The sequence below is a fragment of the Melospiza melodia genome, chromosome 12 (genome assembly GCF_035770615.1).
Source record: "Melospiza melodia melodia isolate bMelMel2 chromosome 12, bMelMel2.pri, whole genome shotgun sequence".
NCBI classification, from domain to species: Eukaryota; Metazoa; Chordata; class Aves; order Passeriformes; family Passerellidae; genus Melospiza; species Melospiza melodia.
The window spans coordinates 15,445,645-15,473,567 of NC_086205.1; the positions used below are offsets into that span (position 1 = coordinate 15,445,645).

Below are 27,923 nucleotides of genomic sequence, written 5' to 3' on the forward strand. Positions count from 1 at the left end.
CTATCCTGGCCCCATTATAACCAAGGGAGCGACATACTCTGTTGGAAACTCAGAAATGTTACGCATCTCTTTAGCGGGCGCTGCCCTTGTTTATTTATTGTAGCTTACTTTCATTTATATCCCAGGAATATTATTTCACCAGGCGACACACGAAAAGACAAAGGGTGTAAATAAACTAACATATGGCCCAGAGGTTTTAGAGGAGCTGGAGCCGCTTAGTAAGTCATGTGGGTGATACTGGGAATCCGTCTTCTGTCCTTCCCCCGCTCCCTCATAACCTCCTTCTCCCTGCGTTTTCCTTCTACCTTCTCACGATAAGTCACGTTTGTGTCACGACCGGCTTTGGGGCACCAGATGTTTTTTCCTTTGGACTGCAAAAATCTGGGCAGCGCAGGATGGGGAGGGATGGAGCAGGTCCTGTGCCTGTGCCTCTACACGCAGCCGGAGCAAACCCGTTGACATAACAAATGTGTGAGGGGATGTGTGTGCACAGGCACACAGCCCCGGACACGGTCGGGCCCGGCTGGGGCTCCGGACAGAGCCGGGCCGTGCCGGGCTGGGCGGCCCCTTGGAGCGGGCGGCTGGCGAGGCGCCGAGCGGGGTCGAGCGATCTGGCGCCCACGGAGACACTTGACAACCTTTTTCTGTTGTTGTTGTTGTTTCCAATCGTAATCGGTTTCAGGATTTCTCTCCCAAAAAGCATAACCGGAGCTGAGCCCCGCTCGGTCCGGGTGGTGCGGGGTGTTTAACCGCACGCTGCACCTCCTTCCCCTCCGCTTCTCCCGGTAAGGCGGCGGAAACGGGTCTCGGTTACTGATTCATATTTCTAATCTTCCTTTCCTGAACATACAATGTGCTATTGTTAAATGAATGGTCTTTAATTAATGCACTTGCACAATGCAGGGCCTTGCATGGGGATCGATGATAGGAAGCAACAGGGGATGGTTCCCTCCAAAATGGTTTGTCAGCATTGAGAAAGAAAAGGCAATGTCTATAAAAGGGCCACTAATAATGCCCACACGTCTCTCACCATGTTGTCTGAGGGGACATTCCTTCCCTTGTTGACAGTCAAGTGTAATAAGTACATGTCTTCGCTCAATCATTATAGACCATAGAATTGTATTCTTTAATTAGCATGTACTGTTAGCCCTCCTTTCCTTTATGGGCCAGTTTTTGTCTTTTACAGACCAGCAAAAATGTTTTCCTTCATTTCTTTTTCTTGAATTCTATTATTTCTTAAATTATTTTCTTTCTTTCTTTCTTTCTCTCTCCCCCTTCATGTAGTCAAATGTATTCTCTATTGACAATATTCCTGGCAGCTAAAGCCAACTTTTTGTCATCTCTGTGTGTTAGGCAACTTCTTTCAAGTTTTCCTTTTCTAAAAGCAATCAGGGCAGCGCATGCGCGAGGGGCCGGCCGGTTCGGGCCGCGGTGTGCCCGAGGCTGCTGCGAACAGCAAAGTCCCCGCGAACAGCAAAGCTGGGGTTTGTCCTACCAAGGGAGCTCCGAGCAGGGCCGGGAGCTGCGGAACCCCGGAACGCGTTAACATCCATCAGGGGAATGCGCAAGGCAAAGAAGGCTTACTTTCAGATTACTGTAGTTGACGAAAGAATTCCCTCTCCTAAAAAAGAAATAAAATGCCCTAAATCCGCCTAGGAACCTAATAAAAAGGTTTTATTTCGCTGTGACTGGGACCCATTCTGGAGGGGGTGTATGGGAATTGTTCAAAAGAGCAGTTGCATCCTGCGAAACAACAAGCCTTCGGGCGGAGGGGAGCCGCAGCCTCTTGGGGTGGCCCCTGCTGAAAACTCACGGCAATCCCCCGAGTGCTGGTGCCCAACACCGCAGTGTCAGTGTCCCCAGTGTCGCACTGAGGAGCCAGAGTGCCACTGCGGGGGTAACCGGGACACGCACTCACCCCCAGAGGGACAGGGCTGCCCCTGGGTGACACCGGCTCTGTTCCCGCACCCTGCACCTTGGCCAGTGCTTAAAGTACGGTTGGTTTGGAGGCTGCGATCTGAAAAATGCTGTCGCAGAAATGAAGCCAAAGCAGGGGTTTGTTTTGTTCTGTTCTTTTAATGTAAATGCCAACCTAAAACGATTAACATTAAAAAAGGTTAAAGACCAACCAAAAAACACTCATTAATACTTGATTGTACACCACATTAATAGTACACAGGTTTGGGCAATTTTTTTCAACTAATATAAAAATCAACAGAAAGAGAAGGTTGATTACATCGTGTTTTAGGAATGGCTCGGTATCATCAGTACAAACACATAATTTAAAAGTGCACATTTGTAAAAATAGCCATAGAAATGAAATGCATATAAATATTTATTGTAAAAAAAATCCAAGTATTAAAAATAAATAGTATGTTCAAGAACACAACAAAACATTCCTTCATTGCCAAACATGTGATAAAGAAAAATAAGGTATATAAGAAGTCTGGAAAAAGATACAGTATACCAACATTGTAAATATTTTTCTGCAAGCTACATTTTTCAGAGGCTTCTTCTCTGTACAGTTCACAAAGAATGTGCTAGATTTTCTCATAAATATGACAAGACAAAAAATAATAACAAGAATAATAGTAATACCCACTCCACTCTAATTTGACTCTGTCTTTACTCAGAAAAGGTCCCATTAAATGAATGGTTTGGCTTAGAATGGCAGGATTGGGCTCAGATAATTCTTTAACAACTAAAACAGAAGTACACTGATGAGTTACAGCTTCAAGGAATTCATATTCCGAACAGGGCACTGCATGATATCCAATGAGAAACTACTAAATAAAACTTGATCAGGGAATCATTTCAGTACAACACCATGATGTTTATAAAATGAAGATACAAAAGGGATGCAGTTTGACTATCCTTACACGTACAGACAATAAAACATGAGAGCATATGGAAGCCATCACTTTGAATGCGTTAACAACTTCGATACATTGCAGTATATACATGCGTGATAGGTACTCGGACTGTTAAATGATCAAAGAATTTACTCTATGTCTACGCTCTTGCTCTCACTCTATTGGAGAGAAAACATTTGTTGGTCACAAAGTGGTGTTAATGAAACCCAACGTTTCTGCCTTCGCCCAAGAATCGCATTCCGTGCGGAGTGTGTGTAGGAATAATTTATTAGACGGACAAGTTTGGAGGATGAAATGCAAAAACAATGGACATAATTTCAACTTTCGAACTGTAAGGTCATACAGACACCCATGGACATCTGTACACAGTCAGAGTTTCACGCAGACGCGGCCACATATATCCAGATGTATGTCTATACACAGGATTCGATAGTTTGGTATTTTCTGCACCCTCTGGGCCCCTAAAGTTATCTTTAAAAGTTTGATTTTATCTCTTTAGAAACGGTTTAAAGCTAACGGGCAGGGTGAGTTTGACAGAGAGGAGAACAAATCGCTGACAAAGAACCTTTTACGTTTCATCAGCGTTGTTAGGACGACGAGCAGGAATTTCTCAGATAATAACTCCCACTTCAAAGATTTCTCAGCTCAATAGAAATTGGACCATCCTTTTTATTCAACCACAAGGGCTGGCACTAAAGACGACTCAACTGTTTGAATTTTTTTTCCCCGTGTTTATTTTTCCCCTATTCACTAGGGTACTTGGATAAAATAAACAACAAGACAATTACTGGAACATGGACTTCTAACTTTCCCGGGCCCATGGCCCAGCGCCCATGGCCCCGGCCATGCGGGTGTCAAGTTCCCCGCACCACGGAGCCTCCTCTCGCTGGGACAGCGGGACCGGGCAGGGTGAGAAGGGGCTACGGCCATCTCCCCTCGGAGCTCACCCCGCTTCCCAGCTCCTGGGGCACTTCCATCGGAAACCTACTCCCTGAGACAGAGGCAGCCCGAGGAGGGGGATCTGCCAGTCCCCATCCTATCTTCCTCTGCCACGTTTGCTAGAGAGGAAGAGAAGCAATCCTCAGGCTTTGTGGCCAGTCCTTGCCGCTAGAAGCTGGTCAGAAAGGCTGGGGACAGCGGGCGGGAGCTCCCGCCGGGCTCGGGGGGCTGGCAGTCCCTTACTTTGGGGACAAGGAGACCGGGGCTACAGCGTCGGAACGGAGCTGGCCTCGGGGGGAGGGCGAAGCCCAGCAAAACCCAGCTCCGCTGAAGTACATTAGGTGGAGGAAGTCTATCTCTAGCGGGGAGCAGATTGAGTGTATTAAGCTAGCATGAAACCAAAGGTCAGTGCAAATGTATCTTAATAGACTGTCTCAAATGGAGTGTGCCTCCTTTGAAGGCCGCTTGCTATTGCTCTCCTCATTACCATAGCGATCCTAACGTGGCATGCTGATGCACCATAAAACTCACACTTTCAACCCCAAAATCAGGCCCTTTGAACAACCCGAGCTTGATTAGACCTTTCTCCTTTTCTTTCCCCCCTTAAAAACCATTTCCTTGCCTTTAGAAACTCGCCCTCAAATCCCAAATGCATTCTCTGATCCTGGCAGAAAGCAGAAACAAAAGTGAGCTGAGGCGACGGTTCAAGCGGGCCTTTTCTTCCTGACAGTCTTATCCATTTTTATTATGGTCTGGAACAAGTGCCCTGTTCGCGTGGGTTTTGTTTACCGGAAATTAAATGAAAATGATTTAGTTCGCGTCAAACAAAAATATATACTTGTATACACAAGAAAAAGGGCCTGTTAGACGTAAATATTATGTCCTTAATGAAAAGACTGGACGGGCTCCAGACTTCGCCTTTCACTATTTAAGTATGACTTGCCTATTGCCATAGAAATCCTAACTTACCATGAAGATTCACCGTTGTGAAGAAATACTTCTTTGTGCGAGCTTGCTTTGATGTCTAAGGCATAAGATTCAGGCTTTCAGCTGCTTCTGTCTAGATTACCTTGAGAGCAACGGGGTAGACATCTGTAACAAGCAAATGAAAAATTAAAGGTGATTAGCCTGCACATCCAAATACTTCTGTAAATAGAGAAATAAAGAAATAAACAGATCTCGGGACATGATGGAAACATCCTCCCTACCCGCATTTGGCTTCTGCACTTCTCGATTTCCATGACACAAGTTTCGGGGGCTGGAGAGGGGCACAGCTCTCCCCTGTTTAGATTCCTCTTTCACACATTGCTCTCACCTAGCTGATTCCCTAAGTGTATTCTCTTTACGACATGCTGTTGTCACTATCCGTGGTGTTTAAACACAAAAGTTGTTGAGTTTGTGCGAATGAAGAAAGCAACGCCGACTTGGTGCCTTGGGGGGAAAATACGGGTGTATAAGTAAGGAAAGCCCTGGGCATTGGGGTGTTTTTAGTCACTGAGCAGCTATTTATTTTTCTGTCGTTTTTATATTTCTCGGTATCAACATGCACGTGTGTGTGCGTGTGTGTGTACAGTTGTACACTCGCGGTAACCCCAGTCACCTGCGTGCGGAGGTGATCTGTCAGACCCCAGAGGATGCGGTCACAGCAGCCTTCTGTCTGCTCTCCGCAAGCCACAGAAACCCTTTCCAGCAGCCCATGCTATTTATTTGCCCATACTATCTGGTATTCTTAAACATAATTAAAGTAATTAAAACGGCACCATTCGGTAGTTTCAAGCTACCCCAGTGGAGAGCTTTGTTTATTTATTTTGGGGGTTGTTTATTTTGTTACCCCCCCCTCCCTTTTTTCCCTGAACCGGTGCAGTGAACCCTGCAGGTTTGAGGCTCTGGGGCAGCATGGAGATGCTGAAGGCGCGGTGTGGGAGCGGTTCATTTCTCCTCGGGGCTGTTCGGAGGGCAGAGCCGCGGAGCAGCGGCCCCGGTCCCCGCGCTGCCGGGGGCTGCCCGGCCCCCGCCCTGGCGGTGACGTCGGAGAACGGGCTCCCCCCAAACCCCCCCAGAACCGCCCCCCCGGGAGCTCCAGCGCCCACGGTTCAACAGGAGCCGCGCTCTGGGTGGGGACGGGCATGTTTAGGTATTAGAAGTCATTACCAGTGGGAGCTAAAATGGACAGTCAATCATCGCACCCCCCTGGGCTTTTCTTTATTAGCGACTACTGGGTGGGGGAAGGAAATATATATATATGTATTTATGTACAGAAAGAGGGAAAAGTGAGGAGATTCTTTACAGAAACGTCCATCGAACGGGTTAATTAATCAAAAAATTTAATGGATCCATTTTGTACAAATTGGTAACAAATAATAGTTTATATATATATATATATATTTCTTAAAAAAACCACACTCTCACAGAAAATCGTGGGCGGACAGAACAGTGCAGCACACAATACTGTTGACAAGAGAAAATCTGTACAGAGGAAATCTGTATGAAACCACTGAAGGGAAGGGGAAAGGAAAACGGGAAGAGGAAGGGGAAGGGGAAGGAAGGAAAGGGAAAAGGACAGGAATAAGGAAAGGGAATGCAAATCAGTTGGCATGTAAACAGACGGGAGCAAGGCGGTCAGAGCGGGGGTGTGTGGCACGGCGGGAGGAGGCGGCAGCGCCGCGGCCGAGGCGAGCGCAGCCCTCCCGTGTGCGCGGTGCCGGGGGCGCGGGCAGGGCCCACCCGCCCGCTCCGCAGCCTCTCTCCCTCCGCCAAGCGCCTCTCGCTGCCGCTCCCGCTCGCCTTCCCCGTGCCCGGCGCTCCCCGTGCCGGCCGGGCCGTGCCGGGCCGTACCGGGCCGGGCCGCCCGCCGCCGCCCCCGGCGCGCCCTAGCAGCGGGGCCGGGGCTCGGCGGGGAGGCGCGGCGGCGAGGAGGCGCCGGGGGGCCCGGGGGGGCCGCGGGGCCCCGCGCCTTGACACACGTACCATTCGCTCAGGTTGGCGGCGGGCTGCGCGGGCGCGGAGGGCTCAGCGTGGGAGCAGGAGGCGGGGGGCTCCCGGCCGGAGTCCGAGGAGGGGGACACCAAGGAGGGCGTGGAGGACTCGTAGCCGGAGCTGGGAGGAGGGGATTTGCAGTGCACTTTCATGTGTTTTCTCAGGGAGCTGGGGTGGGTGTAGGACTTGTCGCAGCCTCTCACTTTGCAGTTGTAGGGCTTGTCGCTGGTGTGGACATGCGAGTGCTTCTTCCTGTCGCTGCTGTTGGCGAAGCGCCTGTCACAGCCCTCGAATTCACATTTGAACGGCTTCTCCCCTGCAGGAGGCAATGGGCGAGCACAGCCATTAGCGGCGGCGGCGGGGCCGGGAGCAGCGCATCCCTCACCCCCGCAGCCCACAGCCTCCCCGGACCCCTCTCTCCGGCCCTGCCGGCTCCTCTCCCCGCGGAATCTCCTCTCACTAGCTCTGCCCTTCCCCGCGGGCCCCGCCGAGCATCCCCCGGAGCCGCGCTCCGTGCCCACCCGGATGCGGCTCCGCAGGCGGAGCGCCCTGCCCAGCCAGCTTCTCCTTCCCTTTCCCCTGGCCTGTGCGGGTGCCATCGTAAGGGTTTGTGCAAAAGACAAAGCTCCGAAACAAGGAAAACTTAGAGGAGAACTGGTCGTTCCGAGCAAACATGTGCTGTCCCCGCAGACCCCGAAGTCCTGCAGAAAGAGCGGTCAGTGATTTATCCCTTCGAAGGCTTTAACGTTAAATACATTTCTCACAGTCCCCCAGGCACGTGGAAATATTTTCCATAACCTGGCTAGATCGTATTTCATCCACTTCATACTTGCACTGATTACAATGCCATGGAAGATCCACATCCCCTTCCTTTCCCCGCTCGCCAGCTTGCTGATACCGTGTGCTGAAGTACGAAATATTTCAGAAAGACATTGATTGTGCGGGAAAAATGATAAAGATTCAGCAGAAGGATGACTAGGCCAGCGCACGGCACTGTCGCCAGGGTAGGATTCCCTTTCCATTTCAACCTACACAGCCACTGAAGGAATTGCAATCGGGATTAAATTGTCTGATCATATAATAAGTGGTGTTATGCATAATAGTAACACAATAGTGTTGCTGGAGTCGTGTGAAAGTGTAACCTCGAACCGTGTGGACCTGCCATGGTAGACGATACACAGGAGGTTTTCAAGGAAACACGCCACAGCCAGATACAGGATGAAATGCTGGCGGCATTATTGTCGCTGACAATAGCAAACTGCAAAACTCTGCTTACCAAGGGGTACCCAGGTCCTGTACCAACCGATTATGAAAATATCTTCCTCATCCCTCAAAAGTCAAAAAGTATCAGGGCGGAGAGGACTCCACAAAAATACATGGCCTAACCTTAACGTGAAGTGCAAACAAAGCAACTGTGTTCCCCATCATGGCGCATGTAGCTGAAAGGACTTCCAATATTTGGTTTTGTGTGTTTGTTTTGGTTTGGTTTTTTAAATTTCTTGGGTTGTACGTTTGTGGTTGTCGTTTTCATTTTTTTCCCTCCCAATTCGTCATGATTAAATTTAGAAGAGACTCAGTCTACATCGGGCTCGGCTGAGAGCAGAAGAAAATAAAGGAAGGCATTCCAAATATTTCACATGAATGCACTTTATGCAAGGTGGGTGGGAAAGGCTCATGGCTCCGCGTTTAAAGTATGCCCTTTCCGCACTGTAATGGTCAATGAGGAGCGCTGACATCCTGCACCGCTAGCATTTGCACGGAGGATGGGTAAATATCTGGCGTTGGAGGGAAGGGAGGGAAGAGGTTAAAAATAAGGTCCCTCACAAAACGATGCGGATTCTGTAACCAAATACCGCCGACATACAGCGGTGCATATGCATAGACACACGCCCGCCTATAATCTAATTAGAGTTCCACGTAAGGAAATAATTTGACCTTCAGCATCTAAGTTGAGACAACAAATCAAGGATATTAGTGTAGTACAAGCAAGCAGTAAGTTAGGAGACCCCAGGGAAAGCCATCCTCATAAGCACTCTGCTTGTGCAAAGTGAGTTCCATTCAGGTAAAAGCGGGCTGCGCCGCACTGCGCTTTGCCGAGTTGAAAAATGTTCAACTTCGCTTAACCCCCTGAAAGAGCCACTGAAAGGTCCGTCCGCGCAGCCGGGTTTCAAGTGGGAAGAGGGCAGCATTTTCTCAGCTGCCCGGGTTGCATTCCCTGAACGCCTCAATAAAGAGGAGCCATCCGAGCCATTTGCAAGTATTCCTTTCGCGAGAGCAGGTTTTCTTTGGCGGAAATCCCTGCCCGGCGGGGAGAGGACACTGCACAGGTCCCGGCTGCCGCAGCCCGGCCACGGAGCCGCAGCCACGCACAAAGTTCCGCGGGCGATGGAGACTCTACCGCCATTTTACCCCCACACTTGTAGCTGGGCAAAAGTGTTCAGTGAAACTCAGCCTGGAATTTGTGGCATAATCCCCCGTCTCCGGGAGTGGATTAAGGTATTTACCAACTTCTCCGGGTGACTGGCGGCGGGGGGAAGCCGGAGCTGGCGGCTCCCGGGCTGCGGGCGAGGCGCGGGGGCGGCGGGGCCGCAGGGAGGGAGCGGGGCTCCGTCCCACGCCCCGCACCATTGTTCCTGGCCCTCAGGGAAGGCGGCGAAGAGATCCCAGCCCGTCCTGCTCGTCCCGCCGCCGCCGCCGCCTGAACGGCCTTATCCTCCAACCTGGGGAACTCGTACATCGCCAGATATCCCTCTGCCTGCTCCCCAGCCTCGGAGAAATCAGAAGTCATTAATATTTAAGGAGGCAATAATTTTCCTGTTGAATTTTAGAACTGTCTTCATGAATAATTCGTAGTGAGTTCTATTAGGGTTTCAGAAACATTGCGTTTTTGACAACTTCTGGGTGTTTAATAGAAACGGTGGAACCATAAAGGCCCTGCAGGAGTTTGCACAATACAGCAATTAATCACAGAGAAAGTTAAAGCCAAAAGTACAGACGCGCCGAATGGTGTTTAATAAACGCAAATCTCCGCTCTCGGGTTTGCCCTGAACCTGCATCTCCGATGTAGGTCAGTTTTCCCAAGAATTTAACCATTTTCTGCTTCAGAGACTTCAAACAGTGAGGCCGTTAAAGAGCAGTAAAAGTTTGTTTACTTAAGAAAAACACTGTCATTAAGAGATGAGCTCTCCCGGTTAATGGCTGTACCTGTGCTGATCCAACAAGGAGCTGGCTGGGATACAAGTTCCGTGACCCGGGGATACCCCTTTTTCGAGGAAAAAGGGGGCCAAGGAGGCAGCAACGAGGAACACAACTATGCTGCCGTCCACCTCCTCCGCGCCACCCCCCCGCCCCGCACACAGACTTACTCCTCATAGAGCGATGGAAAAATAATGAGGTGACGAGTGACGGTCGCTGTAAAATCTCAGTGCTATGTTTAGATGATAGCGATACGAAATTAGTGTATGTTCTGCATATTATATCACGTCGCGCTCTATCATAAAAAATGCAACTCCTGGAAGGTCAAGCCCTGCACCGAGCATGGGGGAAGGGGAGTTTTATGAACTGGAAGGCGAAAAAAATCGTTTGGCTGTAAGCAGATCTTACAATAGGATTATGTAGTTTCCCTCGCAGTGCATAAGGCTGTACAGAAGGGGGTGGGAGGTGGAAAACCCTACACTGGAACAGATTAAATTTTCCAAAAAGGGCTTATTTCTTATCTTCTTCTTTAGAGAAGGAAAAAAAAAAAAAAAAAAAAAAAAAGGAAAAAAAAAAAAAGGAAAAAAAAAAAAAAAAAAAAAAAAGACAAGCCAGCGCTATGGACTACAAACACCGGCTGCTAAACTAATTAATACAACTTCACAAGCTGCTCCTGGAAGTGTGAAAACTTTCTACGTGCAATTTCATTAATTATAAATGCTTTCCTGGCCGGAAGAGTTCAAACGTAGTTCTGCAAGATCGTCCATCGTGTTACTTTATTTTCTGTTAACTAGAACTAACAGATGTTTCTGACACATGTCCCAATTTCACTTAACAGATCTGCAAATGACATTTCAGAATGTACAGGCCGAAACAACACAAGGGTTTCCTTTCTTTCTTTTCTTTTTCCTTTTTTTTTTTTTTTTTTTTTTTTTTCCCTCACGAGAATCAGAAATCTCAGCTCCCCATATTTGCGAATGCAGAAAGTCGTTGGAAGGCAATGCTCATTAAAAAATGTCAGTGTTATTCAGATCAAACATTTGAAACTCCCTCTGCCCAATACAGAACTGTTGAACGAAAAGGTCGCAGCTGTGTTATTCTCACAATGTTCGAGCAGCAGCATCTCAGCGACATCAGTCAAAACTGACTAGACAAGTTGTAACTTCCATTGTTCACTTTTAATTTGTGAGCTTGCACAATGATTTCATTTTTCCCCCCGACTACTTTAAATCGAAAAAAAAAAATCCTCGCCTGTGTGAATTAGCAGAATTAGTAGCTATATCGTTCGATATTTACACAGATCCACCCACATAAACATTACAGCAACCTCTCTGCACAACCAGAAAAAAATATGGACGAGAATTCTGAGATTTGCTTTCGCTCTCCCCTTCCCCCCCCTTTCCTCCCCCTTCTCCAAACGGTAAAGAAGCAAACAAATCTGAGAATTTATTTTCCAGAAGTACTTGGCGTGCATTCAATAACAACTCAAAGGATACATTAAAAAAAAAAAAAAAAAAAAAAAAAAGGAAAAAAAGCAAATCAGTACGCAGAATAACAGAGAGAAAGAGAGTAAAGAGAGCTTTACATACTGACCTGTATGAGTTCTTTTGTGTATTTTGAGATTCTCTGATCTGGCAAACACTTTGCCACAGCCTGGGAAAGGGCAGGGGAAAGGTTTTTCACCTGTGTGGACTCTGATGTGATTTACAAGTTTATATTTGGCCTTGAAAGGTTTCCCTTCTCTTGGACACTCTTCCCAGAAACATATGTGATTGGACTGCTCGGGTCCTCCAACGTGCTCCACCGTGACATGAGTCACCAGCTCGTGCATCGTGCTGAAAGTTTTCGAGCATAATTTTTTGGGAGTCTGGTCCAACTCAATCCACTTACAGATGAGTTCCTGTTTGATGGGCTGCCTCATGTAACGAAAGAAGGCACCCGGGCCGTGGTGTGGAGCCAGGTTCACGTTCAGATTCATACCACCGTAGTTATGAAGCGAAGAAGCAGCAAAATGATCTGTCCTGGAGGCTGGTACTTGAGTGAAATGTTCAGACCTGGCGTACATTTCTCCAGGTAACCCCAGTCTGAGCTGTCCGTTTAGATGGCCACCTGGAGCTGCATGGGGAGGCTGCTCATGGAGTCCAGTGAACAGAGAGGGATTCCCAGCTTCTGAGTGGTGGTGCTGGTGACCATGGTGTCCGGGGTAGCTACCTGTTGTTGAGACAAACAGTCCGTGGTGAGAACTTGCAGCGGGGTGCTGCTCGGTCAGCCCTGGCATGAGTGGGGCCGGCAGGTCTCTGCGGAGGAAGAAGTCCCTACCTGCTGCCAGAGCCTGGGCTGGGTGAGACACGGGGTAAGGGGCTGCTGGTGACTGCGCCGGGCCAAACGCTGCCGTGTGACTAGAGACCACCTCGGCTTGGCCTGCCTGATGATGATGATGATGATGATGGTGGTGGTGGTGGTGGAGGAGCTGGTGGTGGGGATGAGGGGCAGGGCTGATCTTAAGGGCCGCGGGGTGATGCTGAGGAGGAGGATGAGGAGGAGGATGGTGGCGGTGCCCCATGTGTTCTGGCCGGAGCTGCTGCGGCCCGAGGCGGGACTCGGCGGCGTGTTCCCCCGGCGGCCTGGGCGCCGTGGAGTGGGGGTGCCCGGCGACGCCCGGGAAGCCTGTCATGCTCTGAGGGGGGTGCTGCTGGTGGCGAGGAGCCCCCGCCAAGTCTACTAATCTGAGCGCCGTGTTCCGCCTGGAGAGAGCAGCAGGGTCCATCACCGGGATCCCCAGAGCATCCACGCTCATTAGCTTCTAATGCTAAAAAGTCACCTGACAGCGGGAGGAGAGATACACAGGGCAGCAGGGGGGAAGGGGGGGAGCGGGGGAAACAACTTTCTAGTTTTTTTCTTTTTTTTTTTTTTTCTCTCCTTTCTCCCAAAATAAAAAAGTTTCCCGGTCCCGCCACCCCGGCGAGGGACGCACGGGCGGCTGTGCCAGCGGGTGGGCTCGGGGGGCCGGCGGGAGGCTTTGGCGGCGGCCGGGGAGGTCCCGCGGCGCGACCCGTCCTGCCCGGGGCCGGGGCGGCCCTCACGGCGCGGCGGGACCGGCCGGGCCGCGCTCCGGCCGCGCCGCTGCCCCGCCGGCCACACAATCGCCGCGCCCGCCCATTGGCTGCCGCCGCGGTGACGTCACCGTGACAGGTCCCGCCGCCGCCGGAGAGGGAGTTCGCCGGTGCCGCCGGGGGCGCGCGCGGGGACGGGCTGCGCATGCGCGGCCGCGCCAGCCCTTCCCCCGGCGCCCCCATCCGCAGCCCGGCCCGGCCCGGGGGGCTCTGCCTGGGGTCTCGGCCCGGGGGCTCTGCCCGGGGGACTCCGCCGGGGGGACTCTGCCCGGGGCCGGGCACTGCCGGGCTTCCGCATGCGGCCGGGGAAAAAGCCTCGGCGGGAGTGGAGGGCATCGCCCGGCCTCCCCCTCGCCTCTGTCCGTTCCCGCTGCCCTGCCCTGAGACAAGGGGCGACCGCGGGGTTCGCCCCCGGCAGAGCACGGGCAGCCCCGCCGGTCCCCCGCCAGAGCAGCGGCAGCCGGAGCGGTCCCGGTGCCGTCCGGCCGGCGGGTGCTCGGCACTTGTTGCCAGCGCGGGGAGAGCGTCCTTGCCCGGCGGAAGCTGCGGCCGAGCCGCACCGGCCCCTCGCTGGCCAGGCGGGCTCGGCCCGGGACTCACTCGGGCTATCGGCCCGGGACTCGGGCTACTGCCCCGGTGCCTGAGCCCGGACAAAGGATCCCTGAGAGATCCCATCCCCTTTCCCTTCCTCTGACAAGTTTTAGCAGTTATCTGGTTACTGGCCGCCGGAGCAATCGTGATGTTCAGGCTGAATCTGAATGTTTAACCCAGAAGAGGGAGTCTCTCCCTTTCCCTCTCTCACTTTCTCTCACGCACACTTACAGGGCAGTTCCACGTAAAATCCCCGTCCTTGGCGTGAAGGAAAAGCATTGCCAAACATTCATAGCGGACTCGGTTCTGATGGTTATCACCTGAAGGAAATGACATGGTCTGCAGGGTTTGCGTGCTAGTAGTGGAAGTGTAGGTTTGGGTTTTAGCTGGACACACTGAGGCCTTACAGGTTTAGAAAAGCTTAGGGCTTCAGCACAGGAGGAAGCATCTGCTTAAGTTTTTAAGAAGGGGATTGTGAACTTAAAAAAGTTAATGAAACATGGAAAAAGATTCTTCTGCTCCAAGAAGGAAAAACACATCTTTAAATATCTACCCACTGTATTACCACAATACTTGGATCCTGACACAACAACGGCTCCACCATAACCTCACAGTCTTATGAAATATAGCAATGCTTAATTCTCTACCCATCCCTTCAAACTCTCATCATTTTAATATATTGACTCGCTGTTAACTTGCCAGTGGGTTCTTTACCAGATGCACATCAGGTAAAGCTCCCAGCATAGAATTTTGCATTTCCATAAGAATTTAAGTGTTGGCGATCAATAGGCTTTATGTGAAGCAGTAAAACAAGAAACTACTTGGCAATGTCAACCCAGCTACCTTCATAACTGAAGCTGCAAGGCAAAGACTGGAAACCATAAGATTAAAGTTTAGTACATACATAACCACATAGGAGACATCTTTGACACAGCTTCACACATTCTGGGTTGGCTGCAATTGCATTTTGTCTCTGCTTGCATTTACCATACTTGCACTGTAAAACTAGGCTGATATTCAGGTAGCTAGCTATAGATACATCCTTGCACACATCTTTCTGAGTGGAGATGATGAAAAGTGACAAATTATGCAATTAGCTCCCAAACCTTACATAACATGTTTACGCAGGCATTTTAAACCACACACCATCCTCACAATATCTCAACTTTCAAGTCTACTTGCTCTACGAAATGGATTTGACAGTCCTATTCATGACCGTCTCAATAGGAGTGCACAGAAGAGACAAACGTTAGGAAGTATGAATCTGTTACTTACAAATGTACTGAGACTGTGAATCCCAAATAAAGCTGCTTTCCTCATACCTCCTTAAAACACTGCATCTCTACATACTTGTTATCCATCAATTCTGACACTTCTCAGTCAAGGGAGAAAACATCTGGAAGAGTTTGCCAATTGAAAAAAAAGTCATAACCATTTTGCCCTAAGTTCATTTCAAATGTTGTGATGATTTCTTGCCAGACACTCATGGCTCTCAGTTGCCCCCCACTCAGGGCTGTCTCTCACACCCTTTTCCAGGCAGCGGAGGAGAACCTGGCCCTCGGTGTCCCTCACTGTTAGGTGAGGCTGATGTGAGCCCGGTTGTGTGCGGGGGGAGGCGGGCGGGGGCCGCCACATGACTGCGGGGAGGCGGAGAAACGGGCAAGAGGAGGGAAGCGGGCCCAGGCCCGGACGGCTCCGCTCGGCTCCCACAATGTTTTGAAAATTCGAACGCCTGTCTGCGCAGCCCTTTGGCAGCTCGAGCTCAAACTGCTGCCACTCGAGAGCTGACCGAGGTCTCCTGCTTCCTGAGCCCCCGTTGACCAGACACGCCGGGCTCTCGGCAAACTCTCAAATGTGTCAACACCAGCTTCTGCAGGGCCAGCAAACTGGCTGCTTGATCCTGAGCTCGAATTTCCCTATGGCTGCTGTGTGTCCGCCACCCCGTCCTCAGCCCCTGGCCCCAAAGCTGGCCCGAGCTGGAGGGTTGTTCTAAAGAGGTGACACGTTGTAAAGACGAGTCACCAGCATTTCTCTGGCCCCGACCTGGCTCTCGTGGCAGAACGTCGGGGCTGTGCCCTGGCTGAGGGCTGAGCTGTCCCCTGGGTGAGGGCTGAGCTGTGCCCTGGCTGAGGGCTGAGCTGTCCCCTGGCTGAGGGGCTGAGCTGTCCCCTGGCTGAGGGGCTGAGCTGTCCCCTGGCTGAGGGCTGAGCTCTGCCCTGGCTGAGGGCTGATTTGTCCCCTGGCTGAGGGCTGAGCTCTGCCCTGGCTGAGGGCTGAGCTGTCCCCTGGTTGAGGGCTGAGCTGTCCCCTGGCTGAGGGGCTGAGCTGTCCCCTGGTTGAGGGCTGAGCTGTCCCCTGGCTGAGGGGCTGAGCTGTCCCCTGGCTGAGGGCTGAGCTCTGCCCTGGCTGAGGGCTGAGCTGTCCCCTGGCTGAGGGCTGAGCTGTGCCCTGGCTGAGGGGCTGAGCTGTCCCCTGGCTGAGGGCTGAGCTGTCCCCTGGGTGAGGGCTGAGCTGTCCCCTGGCTGAGGGCTGAGCTGTGCCCCCGCTTTCCGCTCCGCCTGTCACGGTTCGGGGGTGCGGCCCGCGGGGCAGCCCCGACCGTCCGGCCCTGCCCGCACCCCCGCCCCGCCGGGCCGCCGAGGCCTGCGGCATGGAACCGGCTGCACATCCCTTTGCGGGGCGGGAACGGCCCCAGCTGCTCATCAGCTTTACCTTAGCCTTGTTTTTTCGGCAGTAATCTACCTAAACATCAAGATCCTTGTCGCTATCTCTAGCATTGCTTCGAAGAGGCAGCCCCCTTTATAACCTCAGCTCAAGGCACAGCTCCTGCCCTCGGGGAGCACAAGAAAGCCAAATTTGACCGTCATCCATTCCATGTTCTCCCGCTTCCACCTCTGTGGAAACTTCCCGACCAGCCAGCTACAAAATATCCGGCCGGTGCCAGAGGCCTGGGCAGGGCCGGGATGCTCTGAACGCTTCAGACAGGCTCCGGAGGTTGCGTTTTTGGGCTTCAAATCCCAAACGAGAGGAGGGGGAGAGATCAGTCTGAAAACCCTTATCTTTACAGTGAGAAAGAGAAAAAACGCGAGGAGTGGAAACAGAGAGGACCAAGAAAGTCACCCTGCGCGGTTCCTTATCCCTTAAACTCGCTTTGGCAGAGAGGGATGCGGGAAGCAGACTCAGGACCTGAGCCCGAGTCCCTGTCTGCCCCGGCAGAAGGCACTGCTGGTTAGGAAGAGGTCGTTCGAGAAAGCCTTTCAGCAATCCCAGTTTCACCTCGAGGAGGAGAGGGTACCGAGTAGCTCGAGAGCACACTCTGCCTTTGTTTTTATTCCCTCGCCCCATATCCACTTATGGGGACTTCTTTATTTCAGGCCTCCCGAACAATGGGAAGTCAGCCACCAGACAAGCAACGGTTTGTGCCTAGGTTTGCCTCTCACATTTTGTGACCTAGAGCTACCCTAGGACAAGCAAATCATATGCTTATTTTAAATAGAATATTTCATTCAGGACCTCAAGATTAAGGTATTCCTGTCAGATAAGCTGTCAGTCACTGACTACTTAGACACCACATTGTGGAAGCCTGGTATCCCTGGTAAAGATGATACATATCATGTAAACCCCATCAACAAGATCAAAGTCTTCTTCTTTAATAGGATCCAATACATGTCAAACCTCATTCCAATCAAATCGTCCGTAAATGAATTCAAGATGAATATGTCATAGAATAATGTGACAGTGCAATCACATGGGGTCAGGGGTTGTTGTTTCAATGAGAGAGTCGTCAAATATTAATTCTAGAACCTCCAAATGAATAGGCATTGAGCAGGATTAGGCAGCTGCTGGTGGGGTGTTCTGTCGCTGATTTGTGTTTATGCAAGTACGTTAAACACTAAGCTGAAAAAAATACAGTCTCCTTTGAACTGTAAAAAGGACATATTTTAACTTACTTGACTTTTCCAGGATGTTTCTGTAAAGTCGTTTTCTTTTCCTCATTACAAGGGGAGTCTTGTGCCTCATTTCCTGACTTTGTTCCTGTTTGGGGAGAGAGGTAGAAAGTTAAGAGCAAAACCATTTGTGTGTGATGTGAAATGAGTAAGGCACCTTATACGTTGGTCATCATGGATTCAAATAGAAAAGGAAAAAAACCCCAACCCCCCCCAAAACCAACCCATAAAACCAAACCAATACACAAGTTAGGCAATGAGAGGGGAAGAGAAGCTTTCTCTGAGGGGAAACTGGAGGCTGCCTCCCCAGCAAAGCAGCACATGTTTTATGGAGTCATGAAGTTTCCATGGCTGATTTAGGGGGGGGAAAAAAATATGAAAGGACATCTTTTCAGTTCTCCTTTGATCTGACATTCACCTTCTGGCAGGCTATTGTAAGGCAAGTTTTTACCCACTCGGCTATATTGTTTACAGATCCTTCCGTCCCGAAATTAAATTCTGGACTCTCTGCGAGCCTCCAACACAAGTTGTTGTCTCAGCAAGGATTAGTATAGTACCACCCTGGCACTTCTCCCTGCCTATAATTTTCAGCTTGCTCTTTGCTCTCTGCAAGGCAGAGCACTGCCACTGCTACAGGCAGAACTTTGCACAGCTTGCTTTGAGCGGCAGCAATAGCTTTGAGAGCAGATCTGGGGCTGGATGCAGTGTCTGAGTCTGAATTTTTGCAGATATCTTCGAAATGCTCAGGATTTTGTTTGTTTGGCTTTTAATACAGAAAAGCACACGAGAATCTGGAATCAGTTACTTACATGACATTATTATTATTATTATTATTATTATTATTATTATTATTATTTTACTTTCGCTATATTATTGTTATTACTCTCACTACTATTATTATAGGCACTCCAGAGCTTGTAAACAAAAATCTGTGCTAAGACAAACACTTGATTATATTAATTATGAAACTTCATCATCCTATCACAGTCATAATCTTTCATAAATAATTTGTTGTCCTCCATATTTTCACTGCTGTGATGAAAATTACTGCCAAAACTTTAGTAATCCCTTAGGAATTTAAATTTCTAGTCAACTTCCATTCATTCTCGCACTTTTCCCAAGTCAGAGCGGCCAACATGCCCCGCTAGTGAGAGGTTTGCAGGAGCTGTGCTTTATGGTTAGGGTGGGAGGCTGGAGGAGTGCTCAGTTCCCAAGTGTTCGCCAAAACTTGTTGAAACTGGACAAAAAAAAAAAAAAAAAAAAAGATCTCGCTGCATTTAATATTTCAAATGGTTACCAGATGACAAAAAGGAAGGCAAAACAGTTCTGCTTTTCAGAGTAAATATTGGCTAAAACTCTGGCACGCTTTTCTCATCTGCACTGCGCCGTCGGCGGAGCAGGAGGGTGAGGATGTCCCCTTGCTCAGAGCGTTGGGATGTGGGGCGCTGGTGTGGGGCACCAGTTCCCGCCGGTGTCGCTGGGGCTGCATGGGACCCTCCCCGCCCGTTCCCTTCCCCGAGCGCTCGCTCCCGCCCCGGGCCGGAGGTGCGGCCGAGCGGGGCCGGAGCCGCCGCCGAGCGGGTCCCGGGCGGGGCTGCGGCCGGAGCGAGTGGGCGGCGGCAGCCCCGGCGTGTGCCCCGCTTGTCACGCAACCTGCGCTGCCCGCGGCCGCGCAGGGCGGAGGGAGCGTCCCCGGGAAGGGCTCGGGGCAGAAATAAAGTTTCTCGTCTCCGGGTGGAGAGAGCCCCGAGAGCAGCCCGGCCAACGGGCTGGACTCCGCGGGGCTGAGGGATCGTGCGTGACAAAGGAGTGGCAGGAAGGGGGTCGGCGAGAAGCCCACGCCAGTCCCCGTCGGTCGGCGCTGTGCCGGTGCCCGGGGCTGGCGCACTGAGTTGGGCTCGGGTCAGAGGTCACCCGGGTGTATCGCCCTGGGCAGGGATCTGGGAGCTCTCCCCCTTCCCCGGCCGGTTCCAGAGGCGGTTCGGTCCCTGGGGGCCGGGGCAGGGTGGCAGCCCCTCCCCGGGCCGTGCCGGAGCAGCACCCAGGGCTCCCCCGGCAGCCCCCCCGGCCGTGCCTGCGGGGGGGCGGGGAGAGCCCGAGGGGGCCGGCCGAGCTCCGGGCTCCGTCCCTCCCGCAGCCGCCTATAAAGCCGGGCTTGAGGTGCCGGGGCGCCGGCTCCCCCGAGGGCCCCGCGGCACCGGGCGCGGCCGTGGGCGAGGCTCTGGGCGGGGAGCGCGTCCCCCGGGACGCCTCCCCACGGGGCTCGCCATTGTCAGTGCTCGGCCCCCTCCGCACGCCGCCCCGGGTTCCCGGCCCTGCCTGGCGCCCGTCCGAAGCGAGCCCGGCCGCAGTCGGGGCGGGGAGCGCCCCAGCCCCGCTCTGCGCACCCCGCTGCCCTGTTCCGGCGGGCTCCGCCGCTGTGCGGACCTCCAGGCCGAGCCTCCCTTGGCTTTTAGGGGGGCGGGCGCGGCTCCCGACGCCCGACAGAAGGTGCCGGAGCCCCCTTCGGTGCTTCCCGGGCTCTCGGCCCTCCGCCCGCCCCCGCTGCCGCCGGGACCCTGCCCCACATGGGCGAGGGGCGGCCGAGGCTCTGCCCACCCCCGCACCGCACGGTTCCAGCCCTTCCTCCCGGGGGGGCCGAGCCTCCTCCCGACGACCCCTCCCGACGACAGGGAGATCTCGTCCAGCCCTTGGGGCAGGCGGTGGGGGCTAGCCAGCAGCCCGGGCTGCACAGGCACCCCCTACACCCAGGCACTTACCCCTGCGACCTGTTGAAGGTTTCTCCTCATTTCTGAACTGGCGAAAATAAAAGTGGGGGTGGAGGGGAAGGGAAAAGAAAGAAAGAATGAAAGAAGAAAACAATAACCCCCCCCTAAGAACCCACCACCTCTTTGGCGCTTGCATCGAGGCGGTCATCCTTCATTTCTTCTTTTCTTGCTTTCTGGAAGCAGTTAGGGAATGTATGATGAAGCAGAAATGAGCCGTCAGGATGATATTTTAATGGCTTATATGTCACGTTGGTGCATGTGGCTTTGAACTGGAGCAGCTTTCGTTTCCTGCAGAGAGCGCACCGCAAATCCCACTTGATAACTTCTACAACCCACAACATTTTTTTTTTTACATTCACTCTTACACTGTATATTTAGATACGCTTCCTAAAAATACCTTCTCGTCTGCCTTCTCGTACATTTTGCACCGACCTGGAATGATCACTGGTTTCCCCTTGCACTGGGAGGCAGGCTAGCACTGAACTACCCAACTTTGTAGCTCTCCGAATGCCATCGCCCAGCGCACTTCACAATAAGGCTGAGAACTCTGTCCTTCGCTTAATTTTAGCACCAAATACAGAAAGTAGAGCAACACCCGCCTTAAGACTGTGTCCACACCCAGGCGCTCCCTAGAGCGGGTATACCTGTTGCTCTGAGCTACTGCAATTCCATCAAATAGATTCCGCAGAATAAATGCAAACGTGTAGATTCAGCTCACCATTATTCTAAAATAAAAAACCCCCAAACCCACCAAACCCTGTAAAGCCTCCCGAGATCCAAGGAAAATTACATAATAGATCTGCTTTGAAAGCTATCTCCTGCACCGAGCACAGGCACATTGCGTCTGCAGATAAACTGCGGCGAAACATTCCATCAAGGCGTATCAAAGTTTATTTATTGTCGTTGATGTTTGTTTGTTTGTTTTCTAGCCGCAATGGCCATTTTATACCTCTCAAAAGGAGGCAGTTCTCGCCCGAGAAGGGTTCTCGCAGCAGCGCTGCCGGTCCGACTCCCCAGTACCTGCGCTGCGGATTGCTTACCAGCGGCTATAATTAGAGAGGATGAGTTTAAAGTTTCTTTGTTTGGAACTAGGAATTGGAGGGGCTCGGATTGAGCTGCGAAGGAGGCAAGTGAAGGGCTGAACAAAGGCGAAATGTATGGAGTCTGACTCTTAGCGAGCTTTTGGTGTTTTCGTTACTAGAAAATAATTAGAGCTAATGAATATGCAGGCGAGCGAGTAAATAAATAATTTGCCAGTTTTATATCTGTACGCACATGGGCACATACGTAAGTGTATCTATACATACACACACAAAGACGTCTATATTTTAAAGTTTCTTGAGATATTTTTTTAAAGAGCCGAAGCATCGTTTAAAATATGGTACAAATGTTGCCTAGCTTAATTGATGAAGCCACTAAGGTTTTCTGCTTTTAAATACCATACTTATACATTTCAACAATCATTTTAATATATAGTCAATGGCTCTTTGTAGCGAGAACAAAAAAGAACTATCCACAGTTTTTCAATAGACTTTGAGCTGGGGAAAGACAGGTTAATCGAGGGTTGCATCTAGAAAACAACCAAGTGTTGTATGTTTGCACTGAATCCAAATGTCTGCATTTTTCTAACTAAATCAAAGGGAGTGTTATTTCTTTTTCTGCTCACTCATCTGAAGGTAAGTAAATTTTCTCTGGCGATCAAAAGCCTGGTCAGCAACAAAGACACCGCCTGCTTTTTCCACCGTCCTGGTGTGGCAAGTTGAGGAATTTCAATAACTGTGACAAGGGTGACTGATTTGTGAACTAGAAAAGGTTTGAATGTCAGAAAATTTACATTGCTCCTATCGAGGACTTAAAATAAATTTCCTTCCCCCCCCCCCCAAAAAAAAAAAAAAAAAAAAAAAAGAAAGAGAGAGAGAGAGAAAAGTAACCGTGAGTTACATGCAGTAGGAGGAGAAATAATGTAGGTTTGGAAAATTTACAGTTTTACCTGAATGAGAGAGACTCCGTAAAAGAGAGAGCAAGCGACAGCGAGAGAAAATGAGAGCGAGAGAGAAAAGAGAAGGAAAGTAACAAAAAAAAGGAGGCGAAACAACAACAACAAAATTAGAAAGTTAAGAGTGCTCACCCACCTGCGTTTTGATGGGTGCAGAAAACAAGATTTATTTCAGAAACCTGATGGAGGGATAGAGTCAGCTACACAGAGAAATCACGCCTGGTGTTTAAAAATTAGATCAAGAGCACCCAGCACCTACTCTCGGAGAGCTTCAGTTTTAAATAAGAAGAAAGCACTTTCAAAATACGCGAATCCCTATAGGGCTTCTCTTTCCAAAGCCTAAAAAGTTGCTCAGTGATCTTAAAAATTCAGGATCACCACGAAATCATCATAACCATCATTATCAGAGTGCTGGAGACAGAGGGACAGAGAGAGGGAGAGCGGGGGACAAAATAACCCTAATAATAGATTTTTTTTTTCCCCCTTAGCGTACACACACACACACAAAGATGCGCTGGAAATATTTTCGTGGGGGCAAAAAAAAAAAAAAAAAAAAAAAAAAAGCAAAAGCAAAAAAAAAAAAAAAAAAAAAAGAGGTTTATATATATTAAAAAAAAAAAAAAAAAAAAAAAAAAAAAAGTTGGGGCTGCCGCAGCCCCGTTTGTCAGAGCGGTGTCAGGGCGCCACAATACCTGCGATGGATGGGGCGGCGCGGCCAATCAGCGGGCGCGGGCGGCGGGGCCGGGGGCAGCGACGCGGGGAAGGGGGAGCCGGGCCCGGCCAATGCGCGCCCACGTCCGCCCGCACGGCGCTCCGCCCCCGGCTCCCATTCATCAAGGGGGGGGACGGTGTCGTCTTTTCAATTCATTTATCTGCAGGAATGATTGCCGCTATCAGTCTCGCGTTCACCGCCCGGCTGAGGAGGTGAAAGTTTCTCCCCAGGAAGATAAACCGCAAAAGACAATATTGTGCATGATTTGCGCCTTTTTTTTGCGGAGCGAAAAAAAAAAAAAAAAAAAGGCCCCCCGAAAAAAAAAAATCGGGTGAGTGTGGGGAAGCTCGAAGAGGAGAGAGAAACAATCTCTCTGCCACTTTGCAACATTCCTATAGCCAAAAAAATCACTGAAGGAAGTTTCTTTTTTGTTTTGGTTTTTTTTTTAATTTTTTTTTTTTTTGCTGCCTGTGTTGAACTCTCGCCGTTATTGTTATTTGCAGCCAGTTTATTTTTGAGCTCACCCAACCCCCCCCTCCCCACTTAAACCTCCCTGAAAAGTCAAAGCAGAGAGACAGTGAATATTTTTGGGGCACGTTTTTATTATTATTATTATTTGCAACTGCGAAGATCTCTTCCCCCCTTCCGCACCAGCCTTTTTTTTTTTTTTTCCTTTTTTTTTTTTCCTTCCCCCTGCGCTGATGCCGAAGGGGGTGTTTTTGATGTGGTTGCTTTGGTGGTGATCGTCGCTGACTTTCCAAAGAGGGTGTTTTCGCCGCCGCCGCTGCTGCTGCTGCTTCTCTCCGCGTTGTGTGTGTGCGCGCGTGCTTTTTTTTTGGTTGCTGCATCGACGCTGGGAAGATGCTTCTGGATGCTGGACCGCAGTATCCCGCCATAGGAGTCACTACCTTCGGATCCTCTCGCCACCACTCCACGGCCGATGTCACGGACAGAGAAGTGGGGCTGGGGATCAACCCCTTCGCCGACGGCATGGGCGCCTTCAAAATCAACCCCAGCACCCACGAGCTGGCCTCGGCCGGCCAGACCGCCTTCACCTCGCAGGCGCCCGGCTACGCGGCGGCGGCCCTGGGGCACCACCACCACCCGACCCATGTCAGCTCCTATTCCAGCGCCGCCTTCAACTCCACCCGGGACTTTCTGTTCCGCAACCGCGGCTTCGGGGAGGCGGCGGCCGCCAGCGCCCAGCACAGCCTCTTCGCCTCCGCCGCCGGCAGCTTCGCCGGACCCCACGGACACACAGATGCCGCGGGACATATACTTTTCCCGGGGCTGCACGAACAAGCCACCAGCCACGCTTCGCCCAACGTGGTGAACGGGCAGATGCGCCTGGGCTTCTCCGGAGACATGTACGGCAGACCCGACCAGTACGGCCAGGTCACCAGCCCCCGCTCCGAGCACTACGCCTCGACCCAGCTGCACGGCTACGGCCACATGAACATGAACATGGCAGCCCACCACGGGGCAGGGGCCTTCTTTCGTTACATGAGGCAGCCCATCAAACAGGAACTCATCTGTAAGTGGATTGAGCCCGAGCAATTGTCAAACCCCAAAAAGTCCTGCAACAAAACTTTCAGCACGATGCACGAGCTGGTGACTCATGTCACGGTGGAGCACGTTGGAGGACCCGAGCAGTCCAATCACATATGTTTCTGGGAAGAGTGTCCGAGAGAAGGGAAACCTTTCAAGGCCAAATATAAACTTGTAAATCACATCAGAGTCCACACAGGTGAAAAACCTTTCCCCTGCCCTTTCCCAGGCTGTGGCAAAGTGTTTGCCAGATCAGAGAATCTCAAAATACACAAAAGAACTCATACAGGTACGGTAACCTTCTCTGTCGCTTTTCTCTGTGCGAGTGGAAGCGCCGAGCGCCGGGGCCGGAGCGGGACGCGGGGCCGTGCCGGAGGGGTTGGGGGCCGGCTCGGCCGAGCCTCGCACGGGAAAGAGGGGGTTCGGTCCAGGGACCGCTGCTTTTTATCCGGGAGAGGCCGGCTCGGAGCTCCGCTGCAAAACGAGCTCGGTCACAGCCACGCCAGCAGCGGCAACAAAAAGAAAATGATCCCTGCCGAGGCAGAGGGGGAGGACGGCAGGGTTTGCTGCTGGGATTGTTAGGGCGGAGGGGGTGGGGTGGGGGAATCGCAGCAACCTGTCCTGTTTAAATTTATAGGTTTTAATTAATTATTGTTCGGCAGTTTTGGCTGTGGCACGATGAGAAATTGTGCTAAATGTTGTAGGCAGCTCATTCGTCTCCTCTCTGCAATTCAGGGCTTGGTAAATATTTAATTCCGTTGAGCGATATTAAACAAACCGAGCCCGGCGCGTTACTGTGTTATTGTTGTGCGGAGGGGAGGCGCCGGTATTCCTGAGAACTTTTTCCTTCGTGGGAGGTGGGAATGCAGCAGCCTCTGGCCGGGAGAGCGATCTCCCCTCGCTCCCACCCCCGAACGCTGAAAGGCAGAGCCGCTTTCCCAGCGCTTTTGCCGAGGGTTTGTGGCTGCCCTCTCGCTGATTTCCCGGACAGGATAAATTTCAATAATGCAAAAAATTATGGGGGAGGGGGATGAGGGGGGTGAGAGAGTAAAATATTACGAGAACGAGCTGTAAAATCGGAAACCAGCCGCTGAGGATCGTGTGTAATATCCCACCACGCCTGCTCTCTCGCTCGGAGCGTTGTGAAGAGGGAGAGGTGCCCGGGACTGGGGTTGAAAGGAAATTCGCCCCTCCAAAGGAAAAGGGCGAAAAAAAAAAAGTTATTTAGCTGCCCTGCTCTCCGAAACGAGCGCTTTGCGGGAGCCGGAGGTCCGGAAAGGATAGAGACTAGAAGCAAGGTTTTGGGATTCGAGCCGCGCTGAAGTTAGAAAGTTGCGAGTGTTTGAAATGGAGCCCTGGGCTCCGTCCGGCGGTGCGGTGACAATGAGCGATCCAGCCGGCCCTGCTTAATCAGATCCCTTTCCCCCCCCCCTCCCCCTTCCCTCTGCAATAGGTGAAAAACCATTTAAGTGTGAGTTCGAGGGCTGTGACAGGCGCTTTGCAAACAGCAGCGACCGCAAAAAGCACATGCATGTGCACACTTCCGACAAGCCCTATCTCTGCAAAATGTGCGACAAGTCCTACACGCACCCCAGCTCCCTCCGAAAGCACATGAAGGTAAATGGAGGCGCCTGGCCTGCCCGGGCGGAGGGCGGCGGGGCCGAGCCTGCGGGCGGAGCGCGGCCCGGGGCCGGCCGGCAGCGGGGCCCCGGCTCGGGCCCGCCGGGCCGCGCTCAGCGCCGGGCCCGGCCCCGCCGCGGGGCCTGCGCTCGGGGCCGGGAGGGCAGGGAGGCGGCGGCAGCAGCGGCCGGGGGGCCTGGCCCGGCGGGCAGGGCCGGGGCTGCAGCCGGGGAGCCCCGCAGGAGAGCCCGAGCCCGGGGCCCGCCGCTGGCTCCCCGCGGCCGGCGCGTCCCCAGGCCGAGGCCTCCGTCCGCCGCCGCTTCTATCTCTGCCCGGGTTTTCTCTTGCAGGTCCATGAATCATCCTCGCAGGGGTCCCAGCCTTCTCCCGCCGCCAGCTCAGGCTACGAGTCCTCCACCCCTCCAACCATCGTGTCTCCATCCACAGAAAACCAGACTGCCAGCTCCTTATCCCCTTCCTCCTCCGCAGTCCATCACACGTCCAGCCACAGCACGCTTACATCAAATTTTAACGAATGGTACGTCTAAAACGCTAAAACAAAACAACAACAACAACAAAACACAAACCGAAACAAAAAAAAAAAAGCCCCAAGCGAGCAAACAAATACTCTATTTAAAGACTCCAAAATAATGGACACTCTGAAATCAAAATTTAAATGAGCAAACAAAAATAAAATGCTGCCAGTAGACCCAGGACTGAGTAAAATGAAGACTTAATTTTTAAAAATATTTTTCTTTTTTTTTGTCCTCCATTATTTCTCTCTCTGTCTCTCTCTCTCTTTTTTTTTTTTAAGTTTTCCTTTATTTTTTTTTAAATTTTTTTTTCCTGACTGTTCTGCTCTGTTCCAAGGCTTGGTAGGCGAAGGGGTTAGTAGAAAGCATAAGAAGACAAGGTTACCAGGGCAAATGCCAACTGTGTAGGGCTTCACTGGAAACCACTGATTAGAGATCGCCAACTGCATGTCTGCTCGGGCAGCGGCCTTCCCCCCCCATCCCCTCTTGTAAATACAGAATTATTAGCATCAAAAACAAAACGACAAAAAAAGTGTACTGTTTGATTTTGTAAATAGTTATATCGCAAGTTGAATAAGGGGATATGTGGATTTGTGGTCTTTGCATATATGTGGGGGGAGGGGCGGGCGGGCGGGAGCGGCGGCGGGGGGGCGGAGGTGGTGGGGGGGCAGAGGGAAGAGGTAGAAATTCAACTATTTGTACTGAATGGCAAGAATGTTCTAGTAAATGTGTATCAAAATGTGAATTACTTTGTATTATTACAGTCTAAACGTCGATCTAACAGAATATTATTGGTATTAATGTGCTTTTTTGTATAAAGTGCAACATTTCGTCCCAAAGTCCAGTCTAAGTAGTGCAGTAAAATGTTGTTACACGTCCTGTCAAGAAATTCGTATAGTGAAAGCCTGGATCTGCGTGTCAAACTGTTACATTTGTTTATGTAAAGTGATATTAAAAAAAAAAAAAGATATAAACTATATCTGTCCGTTGCTTTTGGCAAATACAAGAACATAATGTATATAAATCCTAATTTCCATATTTATCCGCATGTAAAGGTCCGGTTATACCTGTTACAAGATATTCAATATTTATGGCTAGAAGAATTGGTATGT

The 27,923-nt window shown here is 51.3% G+C and overlaps 2 protein-coding genes across 3 annotated transcripts; one reads left to right on the forward strand and one right to left on the reverse strand.

Moving 5' to 3' along the window:
- Positions 1-2,070: 2,070 nt before the first annotated feature.
- Positions 2,071-12,780, reverse strand: ZIC4 (Zic family member 4). 2 transcript variants are annotated; one of them, XM_063166944.1, is made up of 3 exons: positions 11,577-12,780; positions 6,780-7,104; positions 2,071-4,904 (listed from the first exon to the last, which is right to left on the reverse strand). In XM_063166944.1, coding segments are annotated over exons 1-3 (1,530 nt in total). In that variant the 3' UTR covers positions 2,071-4,903. The 2 variants fall into 2 exon arrangements, with proteins under 2 accessions (XP_063023014.1, XP_063023012.1); XM_063166942.1 differs by lacking the exon at positions 2,071-4,904 and having other exon boundaries at positions 6,683-7,104.
- A 10,498-nt stretch (positions 12,781-23,278) lies between these two features.
- LOC134423685 (zinc finger protein ZIC 1) lies at positions 23,279-27,421 on the forward strand. The gene is made up of 3 exons (XM_063166945.1): positions 23,279-24,947; positions 26,112-26,275; positions 26,629-27,421. The coding sequence occupies exons 1-3, from the start codon at positions 23,972-23,974 to the stop codon at positions 26,824-26,826; spliced, it is 1,338 nt and encodes a 445-aa protein (XP_063023015.1). The 5' UTR covers positions 23,279-23,971; the 3' UTR covers positions 26,827-27,421.
- Positions 27,422-27,923: the final 502 nt, after the last annotated feature.